At 46.1% G+C, this 26,006-nt stretch overlaps 1 protein-coding gene across 2 annotated transcripts in view; it reads left to right on the forward strand.

Annotated features, from left to right (window-relative positions):
- FBLN2 (fibulin 2) overlaps positions 1–26,006 on the forward strand; it is a 109,881-nt gene that overhangs the window by 81,161 nt on the left and 2,714 nt on the right. For both annotated transcript variants that reach the window (XM_069736152.1, XM_069736151.1), the window contains exons 4-12: positions 4,854–4,983; positions 5,814–6,000; positions 6,428–6,562; positions 15,291–15,434; positions 16,016–16,144; positions 16,228–16,353; positions 16,528–16,644; positions 19,282–19,410; positions 19,801–19,924. In XM_069736152.1, the coding sequence (XP_069592253.1) occupies positions 4,854–4,983; positions 5,814–6,000; positions 6,428–6,562; positions 15,291–15,434; positions 16,016–16,144; positions 16,228–16,353; positions 16,528–16,644; positions 19,282–19,410; positions 19,801–19,924 (1,221 nt within the window). The remainder of the gene's footprint in view (positions 1–4,853; positions 4,984–5,813; positions 6,001–6,427; positions 6,563–15,290; positions 15,435–16,015; positions 16,145–16,227; positions 16,354–16,527; positions 16,645–19,281; positions 19,411–19,800; positions 19,925–26,006) is intronic.

Consider the following 26,006-nt stretch of genomic DNA (forward strand, 5'->3'; position numbering starts at 1 on the left):
AGTATTACAGTAGTTATATTCTTGTACATAGGGGCAGTATTACAGTAGTTATATTCTTGTACATAGGTGCAGTATTATAGTAGTTATATTCTTGTACATAGGGGCAGTATTACAGTAGTTATATTCTTGTACATAGGTGCAGTATTATAGTAGTTATATTCTTGTACATAGGGGCAGTATTACAGTAGTTATATTCTTGTAAATAGGGGCAGTATTACAGTAGTTATATTCTTATACATAGGGGGCAGTACTATAGTAGTTATATTCTTGTATACAGGGAGCAGTATTATAGTAGTTATATTCTTGTATATAGCAGCAGTATTATAGTAGTTATATTCTTGTATATAGGAACAGTATTATAGTAGTTATATTCTTGTACATAGGAGCAGTATTATAGTAGTTATATTCTTGTACATAGGGGCAGTATTATAGTAGTTATATTCTTGTACATAGGAGCAGTATTATAGTAGTTATATTCTTGTACATAGGGGCAGTATTATAGTAGTTATATCCTTGTACATAGGAGCAGTATTATAGTAGTTATATTCTTGTACATAGGGGGCAGTATTATAGTAGTTATATTCTTGTATATAGGGGCAGTATTATAGTAGTTATATCCTTGTACATAGGGGCAGTATTATAGTAGTTATATTCTTGTACATAGGGGGCAGTATTATAGTAGTTATATTCTTGTACATAGGAGCAGTATTATAGTAGTTATATTCTTGTACATAGGGGCAGTATTATAGTAGTTATATTCTTGTACATAGGAGCAGTATTATAGTAGTTATATTCTTGTACATAGGGGGCAGTATTATAGTAGTTATATTCTTGTACATAGGAGCAGTATTATAGTAGTTATATTCTTGTATATAGGGGCAGTATTATAGTCGTTATATTCTTGTATATAGGAGCAGTATTATAGCAGTTATATTCTTGTATATAGGGGCAGTATTATAGTAGTTATATTCTTGTATATAGGGACAGTATTATAGTAGTTATATTTTTGTACATAGGAGCAGTATTATAGTAGTTATATTCTTGTACATAGGAGCAGTATTATAGTAGTTATATTCTTGTACATAAGAGCAGTATTATAGTAGTTATATTCTTGTACATAGGAGCAGTATTATAGCAGTTATATTCTTGTACATGGGGCAGTATTATAGTAGTTATATTCTTGTTCATAGGAGCAGTATTATAGTAGTTATATTCTTGTACATAGAGGCAGTATTATAGTAGTTATATTCTTGTACATAGGGGCAGTATTATAGTAGTTATATTCTTGTATATAGGGGCAGTATTATAGTAGTTATATCCTTGTACATAGGGGCAGTATTATAGTAGTTATATTCTTGTACATAGGGGGCAGTATTATAGTAGTTATATTCTTGTACATAGGAGCAGTATTATAGTAGTTATATTCTTGTACATAGGGGCAGTATTATAGTAGTTATATTCTTGTACATAGGAGCAGTATTATAGTAGTTATATTCTTGTACATAGGGGGCAGTATTATAGTAGTCATATTCTTGTACATATGAGCAGTATTATAGTAGTTATATTCTTGTATATAGGGGCAGTATTATAGTCGTTATATTCTTGTATATAGGAGCAGTATTATAGCAGTTATATTCTTGTATATAGGGGCAGTATTATAGTAGTTATATTCTTGTATATAGGGACAGTATTATAGTAGTTATATTTTTGTACATAGGAGCAGTATTATAGTAGTTATATTCTTGTACATAGGAGCAGTATTATAGTAGTTATATTCTTGTACATAAGAGCAGTATTATAGTAGTTATATTCTTGTACATAGGAGCAGTATTATAGTAGTTATATTCTTGTACATGGGGCAGTATTATAGTAGTTATATTCTTGTTCATAGGAGCAGTATTATAGTAGTTATATTCTTGTACATAGAGGCAGTATTATAGTAGTTATATTCTTGTACATAGGGGCAGTATTATAGTAGTTATATTCTTGTATATAGGGGCAGTATTATAGTAGTTATATTCTTGTACATAGGGGCAGTATTATAGTAGTTATATTCTTATACATAGGAGCAGTATTATAGTAGTTATATTCTTGTACATAGGAGCAGTATTATAGTAGTTATATTCTTGTACATAGGGGCAGTATTATAGTAGTTATATTCTTGCACATAGGAGCAGTATTATAGTAGCTATATTCTTGTATATAGGAGCAGTATTATAGTAGTTATATTCTTATACATAGCGACAGTATTATAGTAGTTATATTCTTGTATATAGGAGCAGTATTATAGAAGTTATATTCTTGTATATAGGAGCAGTATTATAGTAGTTATATTCTTGTACATAGGAGCAGTATTACAGTAGTTATATTCTTGTACATAGGGGCAGTATTATAGTAGTTATATTCTTGTATATAGGGGCAGTATTATAGTAGTTATATTCTTGTACATAGGTGCAGTATTATAGTAGTTATATTCTTGTACATAGGGGCAGTATTACAGTTGTTATATTCTTGTACATAGGGGCAGTATTATAGTAGTTATATTCTTGTACATAGGTGCAGTATTATAGTAGTTATATTCTTGTACATAGGGGCAGTATTACAGTAGTTATATTCTTGTACATAGGGGCAGTATTACAGTAGTTATATTCTTGTACATATGTGCAGTATTATAGTAGTTATATTCTTGTACATAGGAGCAGTATTATAGTAGTTATATTCTTGTACATAGGGAGCAGTATTATAGTAGTTATATTATTGTACATAGGAGCAGTATTATAGTAGTTATATTCTTGTACATAGGGGCAGTATTATAGTAGTTATATTCTTGTACATAGGGGCAGTATTATAGTAGTTATATTATTGTACATAGGGGCAGTATTATAGTAGTTATATTCTTGTACATAGAGGCAGTATTATAGTAGTTATATTCTTGTACATAGGGGCAGTATTATAGTAGTTATATTCTTGTATATAGGGGCAGTATTATAGTAGTTATATTCTTGCACATAGGAGCAGTATTATAGTAGCTATATTCTTGTATATAGGAGCAGTATTATATTAGTTATATTCTTGTACATAGGAGCAGTATTATAGTAGTTATATTCTTATACATAGCGACAGTATTATAGTAGTTATATTCTTGTATATAGGAGCAGTATTATAGAAGTTATATTCTTGTACATAGGAGCAGTATTATATTAGTTATATTCTTGTACATAGGAGCAGTATTATAGTAGTTATATTCTTATACATAGGAGCAGTATTATAGTAGTTATATTCTTGTACATAGGAGCAGTATTATAGTAGTTATATTCTTATACATAGCGACAGTATTATAGTAGTTATATTCTTGTATATAGGAGCAGTATTATAGAAGTTATATTATTGTATATAGGATCAGTATTATAGTAGTTATATTCTTGTACATAGGAGCAGTATATAGTAGTTATATTCTTGTACATAGGAGCAGTATTACAGTAGTTATATTCTTGTACATAGGGGCAGTATTATAGTAGTTATATTCTTGTACATAGGAGCAGTATTATAGTAGTTATATTCTTGTACATAGGGGCAGTATTATAGTAGTTATATTCTTGTACATAGGGGGCAGTATTATAGTAGTTATATTCTTGTACATAGGGGCAGTATTATAGTAGTTATATTCTTGTACATAGGAGCAGTGTTATAGTAGTTATATTCTTGTACATAGGGGGCAGTATTATAGTAGTTATAATCTTGTACATAGGGGCAGTATTATAGTAGTTATATTCTTGTACATAGGGGCAGTATTATAGTAGTTATATTCTTGTACATAGAGGCAGTATTATAGTAGTTATATTCTTGTATATAGGGGCAGTATTATAGTAGTTATATTCTTGTATATAGGGGCAGTATTATAGTAGTTATATTCTTGTACATAGGAGGCAGTATTATAGTAGTTATAATCTTGTACATAGGGGCAGTATTATAGTAGTTATATTCTTGTACATAGGAGCAGTATTATAGTAGTTATATTCTTGTACATAGGGGCAGTATTATAGTAGTTATATTCTTGTACATAGGGGCAGTATTATAGTAGTTATATTCTTGTATATAGGGGCAGTATTATAGTAGTTATATTCTTGTATATAGGGGCAGTATTATAGTAGTTATATTCTTGTACATAGGGGCAGTATTATAGTAGTTATATTCTTGTACATAGGAGCAGTATTATAGTAGTTATATTCTTGTACATAGGGGCAGTATTATAGTAGTTATATTCTTGTACATAGGGGCAGTATTATAGTAGTTATATTCTTGTATATAGGGGCAGTATTATAGTAGTTATATTCTTGTATATAGGGGCAGTATTATAGTAGTTATATTCTTGTACATAGGGGCAGTATTATAGTAGTTATATTCTTGTACATAGGAGCAGTATTATAGTAGTTATATTCTTGTACATAGTAGCAGTATTATAGTAGTTATATTCTTGTACATAGGAGCAGTATTATAGTAGTTATAATCTTGTACATAGGGGCAGTATTATAGTAGTTATAATCTTGTACATAGGAGCAGTATTATAGTAGTTGTATTCTTGTACATAGGGGCAGTATTATAGTAGTTATATTCTTGTATATAGGAGCAGTATTATAGTAGTTATAATCTTGTACATAGGGGCAGTGTTATAGTAGTTATATTCTTGTATATAGGGGCAGTATTATAGTAGTTATATTCTTGTACATAGTAGCAGTATTATAGTAGTTATATTCTTGTTTATAGGGGCAGTATTATAGTAGTTATATTCTTGTATATAGGGGCAGTATTATTGTGGTTTCATCTCTTAAGTTGTTAATCTCTCCCATTTCCAGGCTGGCGGAGCGGCAATGCTGTATTTCTTACATTAAGGATAACTCTTGTATTTCTGGGATGATTGCCGCCAAAGAACATGGAGTCTGTCTTCAGGCAGAGAACGATCTCTGTGAAAGGTCGCACTTCAAGGTGAGTTACAGTGTAATGTGTATGGCGGCTGATCATCGTGGGAGATGTGTATCGGGCAGGGCCTGTCTGGTCATGGGCCGCCTCGTCTGCTACGTTGTTAGCAGAATCCGTGTTCTCAGGACCCCCATACTGTTAGGAGTTGTGATGGAGCACAAAGTCGCTGACTCCGTCACTTACCCCATCAGCCGCGGGGATCATTAGAAATATTGGTCTTGTAGTAAATCTTCCTTTCCTCCATCCAGGGTAATATTAGTGATAGATCCCGTCTGGTTCATGGGGACGGGGACAATTTGGGCCTGTGTGATTCCAAATGCCAGGACTGAATTTCAGCCCCAGTCCGTACCTGGTATCGGGGATGTCTGATCGTTTTGTTCTTCCGGTGTCCAGCAGAGATGTCTGTTGCTTTCTTGTACAGAACACAGGAGCACTCGGCCTAATGTGTGACTTTTAGTTCAGGCTGTTTTGCAGCAATGAGGATCATGTTGTAACATTGATACAAGCGGCTCCATAGATAAATCTAATGTAACCCCTTCTCATGTAAAGCACCATGGAATTAATGGTGCTATATAAATAAATAATAATAATAATCACAGGAGGACATGCTATGATACAGTGCAGCGCTGCCTGGTGGCCATCAGTGACACTGCAGCACATGGAACCATCATCCTGCGTTCCCCTGGGTTCTGCCTCATCCTCCAGAAATCTAAGTTTCCTCTACGGCCTTTAGGACACCACAATCCCCCAAGGATCAGGGACCCAAACCGTTAGTTCCCCTTCTCCAGGGATCCGCATTAATATTCCTTTGTTCCTCCCTCCTTGTTACATTGTAGCTTTGCTGTGACTGTTGTTCGCTGGGACTGAAGATCCAGAAGGAAGGAGATTCCTGCGAGTCCAACCTGAACCTGGGCTACCCCTGCAACCACATGATGATGCTGTGCTGCAATGGAGAAGAGCAGTTACTTCCTCCAGAAATCAAACTTCTGGCCAAATCCGAACCAACACCAGAACCTAAAAAAGGCAAGTATCCAACACCCCCCAATGATATACATATATTAAAATAGATTTTAAAAAAGGAAGTTTGCAAATAGATTATTATAATTAACATTGTGTGTCTACAGCTCCCATGCAGAGTGATGTATTTCCATGGTAACGGACTACAGCAATCCTTGTATTTGTTCCTGCAGTCACTGGTCACTTTCTATCTTCTACTGGCTTTAGGTTATTAAGAAAACAAGTGTAAGGATTAGATACAGTTCTGTTACCATGGAGACACATGAACCTGCAGAGGAATGTTCTGCCCCATATTCTACAGCAAATGTTTGTAGCCAAATGAAGTTCTCGCCTCAGTCCCCGCCGCTCACAAAATGTCAAAAGTGCTGCGTGTAACAACAATCAGGAAAGACATTGTATGTAAATCCCCCAATCTTATCGTCCCCGGGGGCAGATGTCGATGAGTGCAGCCTGAATACGCACACCTGTGGCAGAGGCGAGCGCTGCGTGAACACGGCGGGGTCGTTTGTGTGCGCCGTGGACGTGACGTGTGACATCGGGTTCACCCTGGATGACGGCGTATGTCAAGGTTAGAATTTGCCATTGAAATACTGCGAAGGGTTAATAAAAGTTATCAGAACATCATTGTGGGATCGTGGCCTAAAGATCTCTGCTTGCTGTCAGGGGAGATATTCATTGTGGGATCGTGGCCTAAAGATCTCTGCTTGCTGTCAGGGAGATATTCATTGTGGGATCGTGGCCTAAAGATCTCTGCTTGCTGTCAGGGAGATATTCATTGTGGGATCGTGGCCTAAAGATCTCTGCTTGCTGTCAGGGAGATATTCATTGTGGGATTGTAACCTACAGATCTCTGCTTGCTGTCAGGGGAGATATTCATTGTGGGATTGTAACCTAAAGATCTCTGCTTGCTGTCAGGAGAGCTATTCATTGTGGGATCGTAACCTAAAGATCTCTGCTTGCTGTCAGGAGAGCTATTCATTGTGGGATCGTAACCTAAAGATCTCTGCTTGCTGTCAGGAGAGCTATTCATTGTGGGATCGTAACCTAAAGATCTCTGCTTGCTGTCAGGAGAGCTATTCATTGTGGGATCGTAACCTAAAGATTTCTGCTTGCTGTCAGGGAGATATTCATTGTGTGATTGTAGCCTAAAGATCTCTGCTTGCTGTCAGGGGAGATATTCATTGTGTGATTGTAACCTAAAGATCTCTGCTTGCTGTCAGGGGAGATATTCATTGTGGGATCGTGGCCTAAAGATCTCTGCTTGCTGTCAGGGGAGATATTCATTGTGGGATCGTGGCCTAAAGATCTCTGCTTGCTGTCAGGGGAGATATTCATTGTGGGATCGTAACCTAAAGATCTCTGCTTGCTGTCAGGGAGATATTCATTGTGGGATCGTGGCCTAAAGATCTCTGCTTGCTGTCAGGGAGATATTCATTGTGGGATTGTAACCTACAGATCTCTGCTTGCTGTCAGGGGAGATATTCATTGTGGGATTGTAACCTAAAGATCTCTGCTTGCTGTCAGGGGAGATATTCATTGTGGGATCGTAACCTAAAGATCTCTGCTTGCTGTCAGGGGAGATATTCATTGTGGGATTGTAACCTAAAGATATCTGCTTGCTGTCAGGGGAGATATTCATTGTGGGATCGTAACCTAAAGATCTCTGCTTGCTGTCAGGGAGATATTCATTGTGGGATCGTGGCCTAAAGATCTCTGCTTGCTGTCGGGGAGATATTCATTGTGGGATTGTAACCTAAAGATCTCTGCTTGCTGTCAGGGGAGATATTCATTGTGGGATCGTAACCTAAAGATCTCTGCTTGCTGTCAGGGAGATATTCATTGTGGGATCGTGGCCTAAAGATCTCTGCTTGCTGTCAGGGAGATATTCATTGTGGGATTGTAACCTACAGATCTCTGCTTGCTGTCAGGGGAGATATTCATTGTGGGATTGTAACCTAAAGATCTCTGCTTGCTGTCAGGGGAGATATTCATTGTGGGATCGTGGCCTAAAGATCTCTGCTTGCTGTCAGGGAGATATTCATTGTGGGATTGTAACCTAAAGATATCTGCTTGCTGTCGGGGAGATATTCATTGTGGGATTGTAACCTAAAGATCTCTGCTTGCTGTCAGGAGAGCTATTCATTGTGGGATCGTAACCTAAAGATCTCTGCTTGCTGTCAGGAGAGCTATTCATTGTGGGATCGTAACCTAAAGATCTCTGCTTGCTGTCAGGAGAGCTATTCATTGTGGGATCGTAACCTAAAGATCTCTGCTTGCTGTCAGGGAGATATTCATTGTGTGATTGTAGCCTAAAGATCTCTGCTTGCTGTCAGGGGAGATATTCATTGTGTGATTGTAACCTAAAGATCTCTGCTTGCTGTCAGGGGAGATATTCATTGTGGGATTGTAACCTAAAGATCTCTGCTTGCTGTCAGGGAGATATTCATTGTGGGATCGTGGCCTAAAGATCTCTGCTTGCTGTCAGGGAGATATTCATTGTGGGATTGTAACCTACAGATCTCTGCTTGCTGTCAGGGCAGATATTCATTGTGGGATTGTAACCTAAAGATCTCTGCTTGCTGTCAGGGAGATATTCATTGTGTGATTGTAACCTAAAGATCTCTGCTTGCTGTCGGGGAGATATTCATTGTGGGATCGTAACCTAAAGATCTCTGCTTGCTGTCAGGGGAGATATTCATTGTGGGATTGTAACCTAAAGATCTCTGCTTGCTGTCGGGGAGATATTCATTGTGGGATCGTAACCTAAAGATCTCTGCTTGCTGTCAGGGGAGATATTCATTGTGGGATCGTAGCCTAAAGATCTCTGCTTGCTGTCAGGGAGATATTCATTGTGGGATCGTAACCTAAAGATCTCTGCTTGCTGTCAGGGAGATATTCATTGTGGGATCGTAACCTAAAGATCTCTGCTTGCTGTCAGGAGAGCTATTCATTGTGGGATTATAGCCTAAAGATCTCTGCTTGCTGTCAGAGAGATATTCATTGTGGGATCGTAGCCTAAAGATCTCTGCTTGCTGTCAGGGAGATATTCATTGTGGGATTGTAACCTAAAGATCTCTGCTTGCTGTCAGGAGAGCTATTCATTGTGGGATTATAGCCTAAAGATCTCTGCTTGCTGTCAGAGAGATATTCATTGTGGGATCGTAGCCTAAAGATCTCTGCTTGCTGTCAGGGGAGATATTCATTGTGGGATCGTAACCTAAAGATCTCTGCTTGCTGTCAGGGGAGATATTCATTGTGGGATCGTAACCTAAAGATCTCTGCTTGCTGTCAGGGGAGATATTCATTGTGGGATCGTAGCCTAAAGATCTCTGCTTGCTGTCAGGGAGATATTCATTGTGGGATTGTGGCCTAAAGATCTCTGCTTGCTGTCAGGGGAGTTATTCATTGTGGGATCGTAACCTAAAGATCTCTGCTTGCTGTCAGGGGAGATATTCATTGTGGGATTGTAACCTAAAGATCTCTGCTTGCTGTCAGGGAGATATTCATTGTGTGATTGTAACCTAATGATCTCTGCTTGCTGTCGGGGAGATATTCATTGTGTGATTGTAACCTAAAGATCTCTGCTTGCTGTCAGGGAGATATTCATTGTGGGATTGTAACCTAAAGATCTCTGCTTGCTGTCAGGGAGATATTCATTGTGTGATTGTAACCTAAAGATCTCTGCTTGCTGTCAGGGGAGATATTCATTGTGGGATCGTAACCTAAAGATCTCTGCTTGCTGTCAGGGGAGATATTCATTGTGGGATTGTAACCTAAAGATCTCTGCTTGCTGTCAGGGGAGATATTCATTGTGGGATCGTAACCTAAAGATATCTGCTTGCTGTCAGGGGAGATATTCATTGTGGGATTGTAACCTAAAGATCTCTGCTTGCTGTCGGGGAGATATTCATTGTGGGATCGTAACCTAAAGATCTCTGCTTGCTGTCGGGGAGATATTCATTGTGGGATCGTAACCTAAAGATCTCTGCTTGCTGTCAGGGGAGATATTCATTGTGGGATCGTAACCTAAAGATCTCTGCTTGCTGTCGGGGAGATATTCATTGTGGGATCGTAACCTAAAGATCTCTGCTTGCTGTCGGGGAGATATTCATTGTGGGATTGTAACCTAAAGATCTCTGCTTGCTGTCGGGGAGATATTCATTGTGGGATCGTAACCTAAAGATCTCTGCTTGCTGTCAGGGGAGATATTCATTGTGGGATTGTAACCTAAAGATCTCTGCTTGCTGTCAGGGGAGATATTCATTGTGGGATCGTAACCTAAAGATCTCTGCTTGCTGTCGGGGAGATATTCATTGTGGGATCGTAACCTAAAGATCTCTGCTTGCTGTCAGGGGAGATATTCATTGTGGGATCGTAACCTAAAGATCTCTGCTTGCTGTCGGGGAGATATTCATTGTGGGATCGTAACCTAAAGATCTCTGCTTGCTGTCAGGGGAGATATTCATTGTGGGATTGTAACCTAAAGATCTCTGCTTGCTGTCAGGAGAGCTATTCATTGTGGGATCGTAACCTAAAGATCTCTGCTTGCTGTCAGGGAGATATTCATTGTGGGATCGTAACCTAAAGATCTCTGCTTGCTGTCAGGGAGATATTCATTGTGGGATCGTAACCTAAAGATCTCTGCTTGCTGTCAGGGGAGATATTCATTGTGGGATCGTAACCTAAAGATCTCTGCTTGCTGTCAGGGGAGATATTCATTGTGGGATCGTAACCTAAAGATCTCTGCTTGCTGTCAGGGGAGATATTCATTGTGGGATTGTAACCTAAAGATCTCTGCTTGCTGTCGGGGAGATATTCATTGTGTGATTGTAACCTAAAGATCTCTGCTTGCTGTCGGGGAGATATTCATTGTGTGATTGTAACCTAAAGATATCTGCTTGCTGTTGGGGAGATATTCATTGTGTGATTGTAACCTAAAGATCTCTGCTTGCTGTCGGGGAGATATTCATTGTGGGATCGTAACCTAAAGATCTCTGCTTGCTGTCAGGGGAGATATTAATTGTGGGATTGTAACCTAAAGATCTCTGCTTGCTGTCGGGGAGATATTCATTGTGTGATTGTAACCTAAAGATCTCTGCTTGCTGTCGGGGAGATATTCATTGTGTGATTGTAACCTAAAGATCTCTGCTTGCTGTCAGGAGAGCTATTCATTGTGGGATCGTAACCTAAAGATATCTGCTTGCTGTTGGGGAGATATTCATTGTGTGATTGTAACCTAAAGATCTCTGCTTGCTGTCGGGGAGATATTCATTGTGTGATTGTAACCTAAAGATCTCTGCTTGCTGTCAGGGAGATATTCATTGTGGGATCATAACCTAAAGATCTCTGCTTGCTGTCGGGGAGATATTCATTGTGTGATTGTAGCCTAAAGATCTCTGCTTGCTGTCAGGGGAGATATTCATTGTGGGATCGTAACCTAAAGATCTCTGCTTGCTGTCGGGGAGATATTCATTGTGTGATTGTAGCCTAAAGATCTCTGCTTGCTGTCGGGGAGATATTCATTGTGGGATTGTAACCTAAAGATCTCTGCTTGCTGTCAGGGGAGATATTCATTGTGGGATCGTAACCTAAAGATCTCTGCTTGCTGTCGGGGAGATATTCATTGTGTGATTGTAACCTAAAGATCTCTGCTTGCTGTCGGGGAGATATTCATTGTTGGATTGTAACCTAAAGATCTCTGCTTGCTGTCAGGAGAGCTATTCATTGTGGGATCGTAACCTAAAGATCTCTGCTTGCTGTTGGGGAGATATTCATTGTGTGATTGTAACCTAAAGATCTCTGCTTGCTGTCGGGGAGATATTCATTGTGGGATTGTAACCTAAAGATCTCTGCTTGCTGTCAGGAGAGCTATTCATTGTGGGATCGTAACCTAAAGATCTCTGCTTGCTGTCGGGGAGATATTCATTGTGGGATTGTAACCTAAAGATCTCTGCTTGCTGTCGGGGAGATATTCATTGTGGGATCGTAACCTAAAGAACTCTGCTTGCTGTCAGGGGAGATATTCATTGTGGGATCGTAACCTAAAGATCTCTGCTTGCTGTCGGGGAGATATTCATTGTGTGATTGTAGCCTAAAGATCTCTGCTTGCTGTCGGGGAGATATTCATTGTGTGATTGTAACCTAAAGATCTCTGCTTGCTGTTGGGGAGATATTCATTGTGTGATTGTAACCTAAAGATCTCTGCTTGCTGTCAGGGGAGATATTCATTGTGTGATTGTAACCTAAAGATCTCTGCTTGCTGTCAGGGAGATATTCATTGTGGGATCGTAACCTAAAGATCTCTGCTTGCTGTTGGGGAGATATTCATTGTGGGATTGTAGCCTAAAGATCTCTGCTTGCTGTCAGGGAGATATTCATTGTGGGATCGTAACCTAAAGATCTCTGCTTGCTGTCAGGGAGATATTCATTGTGGGATTGTAACCTAAAGATCTCTGCTTGCTGTCGGGGAGATATTCATTGTGTGATTGTAACCTAAAGATCTCTGCTTGCTGTCAGGGGAGATATTCATTGTGGGATCGTAACCTAAAGATCTCTGCTTGCTGTCGGGGAGATATTCATTGTGTGATTGTAACCTAAAGATCTCTGCTTGCTGTCGGGGAGATATTCATTGCGCACCATCAGATGTTATAGATCTAGCTCTGTGATCACAACTGGTGGTTGTCACAATGTATCAGAGTAAATAATAATAATTACGTGTATAATATTTTGTCACAATGTATCACTGTAGATATATATATTTGGGACAGGGGTTTGAGGAAACAGTTAAGGCACCCCTAGAGATAGTGGGTCCCCCGTTGGGCTTTGCTCCGGCCCCTCCCCTGGGACCTCTAGAGATAGTGGGACCCCGTTGGGCTTTGCTCTGGACCCCTCCCCTGGGACCCCTAGAGATAGTGAGTCCCCCGTTGGGCTTTGCTCCGGCCCCTCCCCTGGGACCTCTAGAGATAGTGGGTCCCCCGTTGGGCTTTGCTCCGGCCCCTCCCCTGGGACCTCTATAGATAGTGGGTCCCCCGTTGGGCTTTGCTCTGGGCCCCTCCCCTGGGACCTCTAGAGATAGTGGGACCCCGTTGGGCTTTGCTCTGGACCCCTCCCCTGGGACCCCTAGAGATAGTGGGACCCCGTTGGGCTTTGCTCTGGGCTCCTCCCCTGGGACCTCTATAGATAGTGGGTCCCCCGTTGGGCTTTGCTCTGGGCCCCTCCCCTGGGACCCCTAGAGATAGTGGTCCCCGTTGGGCTTGGCTCCGGCCCCTCCCCTGGGACCTCTATAGATAGTGGGTCCCCCGTTGGGCTTTGCTCTGGGCCCCTCCCCTGGGACCTCTATAGATAGTGGGTCCCCCGTTGGGCTTTGCTCTGGGCCCCTCCCCTGGGACCTCTATAGATAGTGGGTCCCCCGTTGGGCTTTGCTCTGGGCCCCTCCCCTGGGACCTCTAGAGATAGTGGTCCCCGTTGGGCTTGGCTCCGGCCCCTCCCCTGGGACCTCTATAGATAGTGGGACCCCGTTGGGCTTTGCTCTGGACCCCTCCCCGGGACCCCTAGAGATAGTGGTCCCCGTTGGGCTTGGCTCCGGCCCCTCCCCTGGGACCTCTAGAGATAGTGGGTCCCCCGTTGGGCTTTGCTCTGGGCCCCTCCCCTGGGACCTCTATAGATAGTGGGTCCCCCGTTGGGCTTTGCTCTGGGCCCCTCCCCTGGGACCTCTAGAGATAGTGGGACCCCGTTGGGCTTTGCTCTGGGCCCCTCCCCTGGGACCCCTAGAGATAGTGGTCCCCGTTGGGCTTGGCTCCGGCCCCTCCCCTGGGACCCCTAGAGATAGTGGGTCCCCGTTGGGCTTGGCTCCGGCCCCTCCCCTGGGACCTCTATAGATAGTGGGTCCCCCGTTGGGCTTTGCTCTGGGCCCCTCCCCTGGGACCTCTAGAGATAGTGGGACCCCGTTGGGCTTTGCTCTGGGCCCCTCCCCTGGGACTTCTATAGATAGTGGGTCCCCCGTTGGGCTTTGCTCTGGGCCCCTCCCCTGGGACCTCTAGAGATAGTGGTCCCCGTTGGGCTTGGCTCCGGCCCCTCCCCTGGGACCTCTATAGATAGTGGGACCCCGTTGGGCTTTGCTCTGGACCCCTCCCCTGGGACCCCTAGAGATAGTGGTCCCCGTTGGGCTTGGCTCCGGCCCCTCCCCTGGGACCTCTATAGATAGTGGGTCCCCCGTTGGGCTTTGCTCTGGGCCCCTCCCCTGGGACCTCTAGAGATAGTGGGACCCCGTTGGGCTTTGCTCTGGGCCCCTCCCCTGGGACCTCTATAGATAGTGGGACCCCGTTGGGCTTTGCTCTGGGCCCCTCCCCTGGGACCTCTATAGATAGTGGGTCCCCCGTTGGGCTTGGCTCCGGCCCCTCCCCTGGGACCTCTATAGATAGTGGGTCCCCCGTTGGGCTTTGCTCTGGGCCCCTCCCCTGGGACCTCTAGAGATAGTGGGTCCACCGTTGGGCTTTGCTCTGGGCCCCTCCCCTGGGACCTCTATAGATAGTGGGTCCCCCGTTGGGCTTTGCTCTGGGCCCCTCCCCTGGGACCTCTAGAGATAGTGGGACCCCGTTGGGCTTTGCTCTGGGCCCCTCCCCTGGGACCTCTATAGATAGTGGGACCCCGTTGGGCTTTGCTCTGGGCCCCTCCCCTGGGACCTCTATAGATAGTGGGTCCCCCGTTGGGCTTTGCTCTGGGCCCCTCCCCTGGGACCTCTAGAGATAGTGGGTCCCCCGTTGGGCTTTGCTCTGGGCCCCTCCCCTGGGACCTCTAGAGATAGTGGGACCCCCATTGGGCTTGGCTCCGGCCCCTCCCCTGGGACCTCTATAGATAGTGGGTCCCCCATTGGGCTTTGCTCTGGGCCCCTCCCCTGGGACCTCTATAGATAGTGGGACCCCGTTGGGCTTTGCTCTGGACCCCTCCCCTGGGACCCCTAGAGATAGTGGGACCCCGTTGGGCTTTGCTCTGGGCCCCTCCCCTGGGACCTCTAGAGATAGTGGGACCCCCATTGGGCTTGGCTCCGGCCCCTCCCCTGGGACCTCTAGAGATAGTGGGACCCCGTTGGGCTTTGCTCCGGCCCCTCCCCTGGGACCTCTATAGATAGTGGGTCCCCCGTTGGGCTTTGCTCTGGACCCCTCCCCTGGGACCCCTAGAGATAGTGGTCCCCGTTGGGCTTGGCTCCGGCCCCTCTCCTGTGTGTGGCCCTGTGGGGTCCCGGCCAGAGCGGTCACTGGTGTCCTGTGCGTCCTGGACTGACTTTCCTATTCTTTCAGATATTAACGAATGCTCGTCCAGCCCGGCCCCCTGCACACAAGGATTCACCTGTATCAACACCCTGGGGTCGTACGTGTGCCAGCGGAAACACCTGAACTGCAACCGAGGGTACAAGGCCAACCACAACGGGACCACGTGCATTGGTGAGGAGGGTCACACAGTACTCAGCCAGCCATAGATCCTCCTCTAGTCCTGGGCCCCAGGGTAGACCCTGTGCCAGCGGCCCCTCGGCCCCCGGCAGGCACCAGGGCTCCACAATCCCCCCTCTCCTATTTTTGGAAACACAACCTTGCTGTCATTGAATAGACATATTCTTTCCAGCTGAGGGCTGGTGACATTCGCATTCAGTAGCAGCACACATCTTTCTTCGGTTCTGATAATTTGTTACACTGTATCAGCGCAGGTGTAATTATTAGACCCATTTTCATACCATTGGGGTTAGGGTTTGTGTGGTGCTTAACCCTTTCAGTCCTGTGTAGAGTGTCTGGACATGAAGCCCCCACTGAAGAGCTCCTGGGGGTCATATCATTGGTGCAAGCTGTGCAGCTAAACCAGGGCCCTGAGTTGAGGGTCCACATCCACCTCCAGAACAGATGGAGCTCTTGGATGCACATGGCTCGTAGTACGGGGGTCCCTCTGCCTGGTCGCCAGTCTCCGAGTGGATCAGATGTGGCCCCCAGGTGCCTGGTAGACTCGGATGTCACATTGTGTCCCTTCATTGCAGACATTGATGAATGTGCCGGGGGGGCACACAACTGCTCGGCTGAACAGGCCTGCCACAATGTCGCTGGGTCGTATCGCTGTGACTGTAAGGCCGGGTATCGCTTTGACACGTTCCGGCGGAGATGTCTCGGTGCGTAATATGCAGAATACTATTATAGTCTCGTATAATCTCCAACACTTGTGTCTTCAGCGTCTCCTGTCCGATCTTTTCAGACGTCAATGAGTGCTGGGTGTATCCGGGGAGAATGTGTCACCACACGTGTGAGAATACGGTGGGCTCCTACCGCTGCTCCTGCTTCACCGGCTTCCACCTGGGGCAGGACGGGAAACATTGTGAAGGTAAAACTGCACTGTCCTTCCTGTGTGTCAGTCCACACTGCAGTCCTGTCATTCTGTTCATCAACCAAAGCTCAGGGGCCATAGGCAGAGTGTACACTCAGGACCACCCATGGAGCGCGGTCTATCCAGGATGATTGTACATCAGACATGTGACCTGTGATTGTTTATCTGCAGATGTAAATGAGTGTGAGCAGAACCCGTGTAACCAGGAGTGCACCAACATCTACGGCTCCTACCAGTGTTACTGCAAGGAGGGCTACAAGCTGGGCGACGACGGCGCCACCTGCGAAGGTAACATGAGCTAGAGACACTGGGGCACCGTGTGCTGCTGTTATTGGGGCACTGTGTGATGCTGTTATTGGGGCACTGTGTGCTGCCGTTATTGGGGCACTGTGTGCTGCTGTTATTGTGGCACTGTGTGCTGCTGTTATTGGGGCACTGTGTGCTGCTGTTATTGTGGCACTGTGTGCTGCTGTTATTGGGGCACTGTGTGCTGCTGTTATTGGGGCACTGTGTGCTGCTGTTATTGGGGCACTGTGTGCTGCTGTTATTGGGGCACTGTGTGCTGCTGTTATTGTGGCACTGTGTGCTGCTGTTATTGTGGCACTGTGTGCTGCTGTTATTGGGGCACTGTGTGCCGCTGTTATTGGGGCACCGTGTGCTGCTGTTATTGGGGCACCGTGTGCTGCTGTTATTGGTGCTCTGTGTGCCGCTGTTATTGGGGCACCGTGTGCTGCTGTTATTGGGGCACTGTGTGCTGCTGTTATTGGGGCACTGTGTGCTGCCGTTATTGGGGCACTGTGTGGTGCTGTTATTGGGGCACCGTGTGCAGCTGTTATTGGGGCACCGTGTGCCGCTGTTATTGGGGCACTGTGTGCTGCTGTTATTGGGGCACTGTGTGCCGCTGTTATTGGGGCACTGTGTGCTGCTGTTATTGGGGCACTGTGTGCTGCTGTTATTGGGGCACTGTGTGCTGCTGTTATTGGGGCACTGTGTGCTGCTGTTATTGGGGCACTGTGTGCTGCTGTTATTGTGGCACTGTGTGCTGCTGTTATTGGGGCACTGTGTGCCGCTGTTATTGGGGCACCGTGTGCTGCTGTTATTGGGGCACCGTGTGCTGCTGTTATTGGTGCTCTGTGTGCCGCTGTTATTGGGGCACCGTGTGCTGCTGTTATTGGGGCACTGTGTGCTGCTGTTATTGGGGCACTGTGTGCTGCCGTTATTGGGGCACTGTGTGGTGCTGTTATTGGGGCACTGTGTGCTGCTGTTATTGTGGCACTGTGTGCTGCTGTTATTGTGGCACTGTGTGCTGCTGTTATTGGGGCACTGTGTGCCGCTGTTATTGGGGCACCGTGTGCTGCTGTTATTGGGGCACCGTGTGCTGCTGTTATTGGTGCTCTGTGTGCCGCTGTTATTGGGGCACCGTGTGCTGCTGTTATTGGGGCACTGTGTGCTGCCGTTATTGGGGCACTGTGTGCTGCCGTTATTGGGGCACTGTGTGCTGCTGTTATTGGGGCACTGGGTGCCGCTGTTATTGGGGCACTGTGTGGTGCTGTTATTGGGGCACCGTGTGCTGCTGTTTTTGGGGCACCGTGTGCTGCTGTTATTGGGGCACTGTGTGTTCCTGTTATTGGGGCACTGTGTGCCGCTGTTATTGGGGCACTGTGTGCTGCTGTTTTTGGGGCACTGTGTGGTGCTGTTATTGGGGCACTGTGTGGTGCTGTTATTGGGGCACTGTGTGGTGCTGTTATTGGGGCACTGTGTGGTGCTGTTATTGGGGCACTGTGTGCTGCCGTTATTGGGGCACTGTGTGCTGCTGTTATTGGGGCACTGTGTGCCGCTGTTATTGGGGCACTGTGTGCTGCTGTTATTGGGGCACTGTGTGCTGCTGTTATTGGGGCACTGTGTGCTGCTGTTATTGGGGCACTGTGTGCTGCTGTTGTTGGGGCACTGTGTGGTGCTGTTATTGGGGCACTGTGTGGTGCTGTTATTGGGGCACTGTGTGCTGCCGTTATTGGGGCACTGTGTGCTGCTGTTATTGGGGCACTGTGTGCCGCTGTTATTGGGGCACTGTGTGCTGCTGTTATTGGGGCACTGTGTGCTGCTGTTATTGGGGCACTGTGTGCTGCTGTTATTGGGGCACCGTGTGCTGCTGTTATTGGGGCACCGTGTGGTGCTGTTATTGTGGCACTGTGTGCTGCTGTTATTGGGGCACCGTGTGGTGCTGTTATTGGGGCACTGTGTGCTGCTGTTATTGGGGCACTGTGTGGTGCTGTTATTGGGGCACTGTGTGCTGCTGTTATTGGGGCACTGTGTGCTGCTGTTATTGGGGCACCGTGTGGTGCTGTTATTGTGGCACTGTGTGCTGCTGTTATTGGGGCACCGTGTGGTGCTGTTATTGGGGCACTGTGTGCTGCTGTTATTGGGGCACTGTGTGCTGCTGTTATTGGGGCACTGTGTGCTGCTGTTATTGGGGCACCGTGTGGTGCTGTTATTGGGGCACTGTGTGCTGCTGTTATTGGGGCACCGTGTGGCGCTGTTATTGGGGCACTGTGAGCTGCCGTTATTGGGGCACCGTGTGCTGCTGTTATTGGGGCACTGTGTGCTGCTGTTATTGGGGCACTGTGTGCTGCTGTTATTGGGGCACTGGGTGCCGCTGTTATTGGGGCACTGTGTGCTGCTGTTATTGGGGCACCGTGTGGTGCTGTTATTGGGGCACTGTGTGCCGCTGTTATTGGGGCACTGTGTGCTGCTGTTATTGGGGCACTGTGTGCTGCTGTTATTGGGGCACTGGGTGCCGCTGTTATTGGGGCACTGTGTGCTGCTGTTATTGGGGCACCGTGTGGTGCTGTTATTGGGGCACTGTGTGCTGCTGTTTTTGGGGCACTGTGTGATAAAGCACAATAACCAATGATCGTTCTATTCCAGATATTGATGAATGTCGACAGAGTATCGGCTCTCTGTGCACTTTTGCCTGTGTCAACACGCCAGGAAGCTACCAGTGTGCGTGCCCAGAGCATGGATACACCATGGCAGCCAATGGGCTAACGTGCAAAGGTAAAATGTAACTAAATTACATTTTCAGTGGTCCTGACATTCACATGTCTTATACATAGTATCCACTAACAACAAACACCCACATAGAAGAATCTGTCATGACCGCACCCCAAACCCCCCAATAAGAATTACATAGACTGCAGCTCCATCTACTGGATAATGTCATGTAGTGCAGAAAAATCAACTTTACTGAAACATTTCATGCTCTGACCAATATGAATTATTCTTGGAATCTTCTTGCTTTCGTTCTGAGCGTCTGTTTAGTTTTCTAATGCACATTAAGTTGATGATTCTGCCTGTAAATAGGTTTTTAGCGCTTAGAGTAACATTTTCATTAATTTGTTTAAACTACAAAGTTACATTGATGTTAAACTTCTTTTTCTTGGTCAGACATTGATGAGTGTGAAATCGGGACCCACAACTGCTCAACGTCAGAGGAATGTTACAACATCCAAGGAAGTCACAAGTGTTTGTCCTTTGACTGTCCAGAAAATTACCGAAGAGTCTCCAACATGTAAGTTTTATAGACTGAAACGTAATTTATATATTAGTGACATCAATGTACATAGAAAGTAGGAAATAAACTCATCAGTCGTGGCTTCAGACACAATCTTGTCATGTATCTCTGTATACAGGGAGCTCCCCCTAGTGGAGGCTGCAGACAGGATCTTATCATGTATCTCTATACAGGGAGCTCCCCCTAGTGGTGGCTGCAGACAGGATCTTATCATTTATCTCTGTATACAGGGAGCTCCCCCTAGTGGTGACTGCAGACAGGATCTTATCATGTATCTCTGTATACAGGGAGCTCCCCCTAGTGGTGGCTGCAGACAGGATCTTATCATGTATCTCTGTATACAGGGAGCTCCCCCTAGTGGTGACTGCAGACAGGATCTTATCATGTATCTCTGTATACAGGGAGCTCCCCCTAGTGGTGACTGCAGACAGGATCTTATCATGTATCTCTGTATACAGGGAGCTCCCCCTAGTGGTGGCTGCAGACAGGATCTTATCATGTATCTCTGTACACAGGGAGCTCCCCCTAGTGGTGACTGCAGACAGGATCTTATCATGTATCTCTATATACAGGGAGCTCCTCCTAGTGTTGGCTGCAGACAGGATCTTATCATGTATCTCTGTATACAAGGCGCTCCCCCTAGTGGTGACTGCAGACAGGATCTTATCATGTATCTCTGTATACAGGGAGCTCCCCCTAGTGGTGGCTGCAGACAGGATCTTATCATGTATCTCTGTATACAGGGAGCTCCCCCTAGTGGTGACTGCAGACAGGATCTTATCATGTATCTCTGTATACAGGGAGCTCCCCCTAGTGGTGACTGCAGACAGGATCTTATCATGTATCTCTGTATACAGGGAGCTCCCCCTAGTGGTGACTGCAGACAGGATCTTATCATGTATCTCTGTATACAGGGAGCTCCCCCTAGTGGTGGCTGCAGACAGGATCTTATCATGTATCTCTGTATACAAGGTGCTCCCCCTAGTGGTGGCTGCAGACAGGATCTTATCATGTATCTCTGTATACAGGGAGCTCCCCCTAGTGGTGGCTGCAGACAGGATCTTATCATGTATCTCTGTATACAGGGAGCTCCCCCTAGTGGTGGCTGCAGACAGGATCTTATCATGTATCTCTGTGTACAGGGAGCTCCCCCTAGTGGTGGCTGCAGACAGGAGCTTATCATGTATCTCTGTATACAGGGAGCTCCCCCTAGTGGTGGCTGCAGACAGGATCTTATCATGTATCTCTGTGTACAGGGAGCTCCCCCTAGTGGTGGCTGCAGACAGGATCTTATCATGTATCTCTGTATACAGAGAGCTCCCCCTAGTGGTGGCTGCAGACAGGATCTCATCATGTATCTCTGTATACAGGGAGCTCCCCCTAGTGGTGGCTGCAGACAGCATCTTATCATGTATCTCTGTATACAGGGAGCTCCCCCTAGTGGTGACTGTAGACAGGATCTTATCATGTATCTCTGTATACAGGGAGCTCCCCCTAGTGGTGACTGTAGACAGGATCTTATCATGTATCTCTGTATACAGGGAGCTCCCCCTAGTGGTGACTGTAGACAGGATCTTATCATGTATCTCTGTATACAGGGAGCTCCCCCTAGTGGTGGCTGCAGACAGGATTTTATCATGTATCTCTGTATACAGGGAGCTCCCCCTAGTGGTGGCTGCAGACAGAGTCTTATCATGTATCTCTGTATACAGGGAGCTCCCCCTAGTGGTGGCGGCAGACAGAATCTTATCATGTATCTCTGTATACAGGGAGCTCCCCCTAGTGATGACTGCAGACAGGATCTCATCATGTATCTCTGTATACAGGGAGCTCCCCCTAGTGGTGGCTGCAGACAGGATCTTATCATGTATCTCTATACAGGGAGCTCCCCCTAGTGGTGGCGGCAGACAGAATCTTATCATGTATCTCTGTATACAGGGAGCTCCCCCTAGTGGTGACTGCAGACAGGATCTTATCATGTATCTCTGTATACAGGGAGCTCCCCCTAGTGGTGGCTGCAGACAGGAGCTTATCATGTATCTCTGTATACAGGGAGCTCCCCCTAGTGGTGGCTGCAGACAGGATCTTATCATGTATCTCTGTGTACAGGGAGCTCCCCCTAGTGGTGGCTGCAGACAGGATCTTATCATGTATCTCTGTATACAGAGAGCTCCCCCTAGTGGTGGCTGCAGACAGGATCTCATCATGTATCTCTGTATACAGGGAGCTCCCCCTAGTGGTGGCTGCAGACAGCATCTTATCATGTATCTCTGTATACAGGGAGCTCCCCCTAGTGGTGACTGTAGACAGGATCTTATCATGTATCTCTGTATACAGGAAGCTCCCCCTAGTGGTGACTGTAGACAGGATCTTATCATGTATCTCTGTATACAGGGAGCTCCCCCTAGTGGTGACTGTAGACAGGATCTTATCATGTATCTCTGTATACAGGGAGCTCCCCCTAGTGGTGGCTGCAGACAGGATTTTATCATGTATCTCTGTATACAGGGAGCTCCCCCTAGTGGTGGCTGCAGACAGAGTCTTATCATGTATCTCTGTATACAGGGAGCTCCCCCTAGTGGTGGCGGCAGACAGAATCTTATCATGTATCTCTGTATACAGGGAGCTCCCCCTAGTTATGACTGCAGACAGGATCTCATCATGTATCTCTGTATACAGGGAGCTCCCCCTAGTGGTGGCTGCAGACAGGATCTTATCATGTATCTCTATACAGGGAGCTCCCCCTAGTGGTGGCGGCAGACAGAATCTTATCATGTATCTCTGTATACAGGGAGCTCCCCCTAGTGGTGACTGCAGACAGGATCTTATCATGTATCTCTGTATACAGGGAGCTCCCCCTAGTGGTGGCTGCAGACAGGATCTTATCATGTATCTCTGTATACAGGGAGCTCCCCCTAGTGGTGACTGCAGACAGGATCTTATCATGTATCACTGTATACAGGGAGCTCCCCCTAGTGGTGGCTGCAGACAGAATCTTATCATGTATCTCTGTATACAGGGAGCTCCCCCTAGTGGTGACTGCAGACAGGATCTTATCATGTATTTCTGTATACAGGGAGCTCCCCCTAGTGGTGGCTGCAGACAGGATCTTATCATGTATCTCTGTATACAGGGAGTTCCCCCTAGTGGTGACTGCAGACAGGATCTTATCATGTATCACTGTATACAGGGAGCTCCCCCTAGTGGTGACTGCAGACAGGATCTTATCATGTATCTCTGTATACAGGGAGCTCCCCCTAGTGGTGGCTGCAGACAGAATCATATCATGTATCTCTGTATACAGGGAGCTCCCCCTAGTGGTGACTGCAGACAGGATCTTATCATGTATCTCTGTATACAGGGAGCTCCCCCTAGTGGTGGCTGCAGACAGAATCATATCATGTATCTCTGTATACAGGGAGCTCCCCCTAGTGGCGGCTGCAGACAGGATCTTATCATATATCTCTGTATACAGGGAGCTGCCCCTAGTGGTGGCTGCAGACAGAATCGTATCATGTATCTCTGTATACAGGGAGCTCCCCCTAGTGGTGGCTGCAGACAGGATCTTATCATATATCTCTGTATACAGGGAGCTCCCCCTAGTGGTGGCTGCAGACAGAATCGTATCATGTATCTCTGTATACAGGGAGCTCCCCCTAGTGGTGGCTGCAGACAGGATCTTATCATGTATCTTTGTATACAGGGAACTCCCCCTAGTAGTGGCTGCAGACAGGATCTTATCATATATCTCTGTATACAGGGAGCTCCCCCTAGTGGTGGCTGCAGACAGAATCGTATCATGTATCTCTGTATACAGGGAGCTCCCCCTAGTGGTGGCTGCAGACAGGATCTTATCATGTATCTCTGTATACAGGGAGCTCCCCCTAGTGGTGGTTGCAGACAGGATCTTATCATGTATCTCTGTATACAGGGAGCTCCCCCTAGTGGTGACTGCAGACAGGATCTTATCACGTATCTCTGTATACAGGGAGCTCCCCCTAGTGGTGGCTGCAGACAGGATTTTATCATGTATCTCTGTATACAGGGAGCTCCCCCTAGTGGTGGCTGCAGTCAGAATATTGTCATGTATCTGTATACAGGGAGCTCCCCCTAGTGGTGACTGCAGACAGGATCTTATCATGTAAGGTTATACACATGGGAAGAAGGAATCAATATCACCATTACACACTGAATGGGAAACCACTGGGTAAATCTGACAGGGAGAAGGACTTGGGGATCCTAGTTAATGATAAACTTACCTGGAGCAGCCAGTGCCAGGCAGCAGCGGCCAAGGCAAACAGGATCATGGGGTGCATTAAAAGAGGTCTGGATACACATGATGAGAGCATTATACTGCCTCTGTACAAATCCCTAGTTAGACCGCACATGGAGTACTGTGTCCAGTTTTGGGCACCGGTGCTCAGGAAGGATATAATGGAACTAGAGAGAGTACAAAGGAGGGCAACAAAATTAATAAAGGGGATGGGAGAACTACAATACCCAGATAGATTAGCGAAATTAGGATTATTTAGTCTAGAAAAAAGACGACTGAGGGGCGATCTAATAACCATGTATAAGTATATAAGGGGACAATACAAATATCTCGCTGAGGATCTGTTTATACCAAGGAAGGTGACGGGCACAAGGGGGCATTCTTTGCGTCTGGAGGAGAGAAGGTTTTTCCACCAACATAGAAGAGGATTCTTTACTGTTAGGGCAGTGAGAATCTGGAATTGCTTGCCTGAGGAGGTGGTGATGGCGAACTCAGTCGAGGGGTTCAAGAGAGGCCTGGATGTCTTCCTGGAGCAGAACAATATTGTATCATACAATTATTAGGTTCTGTAGAAGGACGTAGATCTCGGGATTTATTATGATGGAATATAGGCTGAACTAGATGGACAAATGTCTTTTTTCGGCCTTACTAACTATGTTACTATGTTACTATGTATCTCTGTATACAGGGAGCTCCCCCTAGTGGTGGCTGCAGTCAGAATATTATCATGTATCTGTATACAGGGAGCTCCCCCTAGCGGTGGCTGCAGACAGTATCTTATCATATATCTCTGTATACAGGGAGCTCCCCCTAGTGGTGGCTGCAGACAGGATCTTATCATGTATCTCTGTATACAGGGAGCTCCCCCTAGTGGTGGCTGCAGACAGGATCTTATCATATATCTCTGTATACAGGGAGCTCCCCCTAGTGGTGGCAGCAGACAGGATCTTATCATGTATCTCGGTATACAGGGAGCTCCCCCTAGTGGTGGCTGCAGACAGGATCTTATCATGTATCTCTGTATACAGGGAGCTCCCCCTAGTGGTGGCTGCAGACAGGATCTTATCATGTATCTCTGTATACAGGGAGCTCCCCCTAGTGGTGACTGCAGACAGGATCTTATCATGTATCTCTGTATACAGGGAGCTCCCCCTAGTGGTGGCTGCTGACAGGATCTTATCATGTATCTCTGTATACAGGGAGCTCCCCCTAGTGGTGACTGCAGACAGGATCTTATCATGTATCTCTGTATACAGGGAGCTCCCCCTAGTGGTGGCTGCAGACAGGATCTTATCATGTATCTCTGTATACAGGGAGCTCCCCCTAGTGGTGGCTGCAGACAGGATCTTATCATGTATCTCTGTATACAGGGAGCTCCCCCTAGTGGTGACTGCAGACAGGATCTTATCATGTATCTCTGTATACAGGGAGCTCCCCCTAGTGGTGGCTGCAGACAGGATCTTATCATGTATCTCTGTATACAGGGAGCTCCCCCTAGTGGTGGCTGCAGCCAGGATCTTATCATGTATCTCTGTATACAGGGAGCTCCCCCTAGTGGTGACTGCATACAGGATCTTATCATGTATCTCTGTATACAGGGAGCTCCCCCTAGTGGTGACTGCAGACAGGATCTTATCATGTATCTCTGTATACAGGGAGCTCCCCCTAGTGGTGGCTGCAGACAGGATCTTATCATGTATCTCTGTATACAGGGAGCTCCCCCTAGTGGTGGCTGCAGACAGGATCTTATCATGTATCTCTGTATACAGGGAGCTCCCCCTAGTGGTGGCTGCAGACAGGATCTTA

This window comes from Ranitomeya imitator, chromosome 8 (assembly GCF_032444005.1).
Source record: "Ranitomeya imitator isolate aRanImi1 chromosome 8, aRanImi1.pri, whole genome shotgun sequence".
Taxonomy (NCBI): domain Eukaryota; kingdom Metazoa; phylum Chordata; class Amphibia; order Anura; family Dendrobatidae; genus Ranitomeya; species Ranitomeya imitator.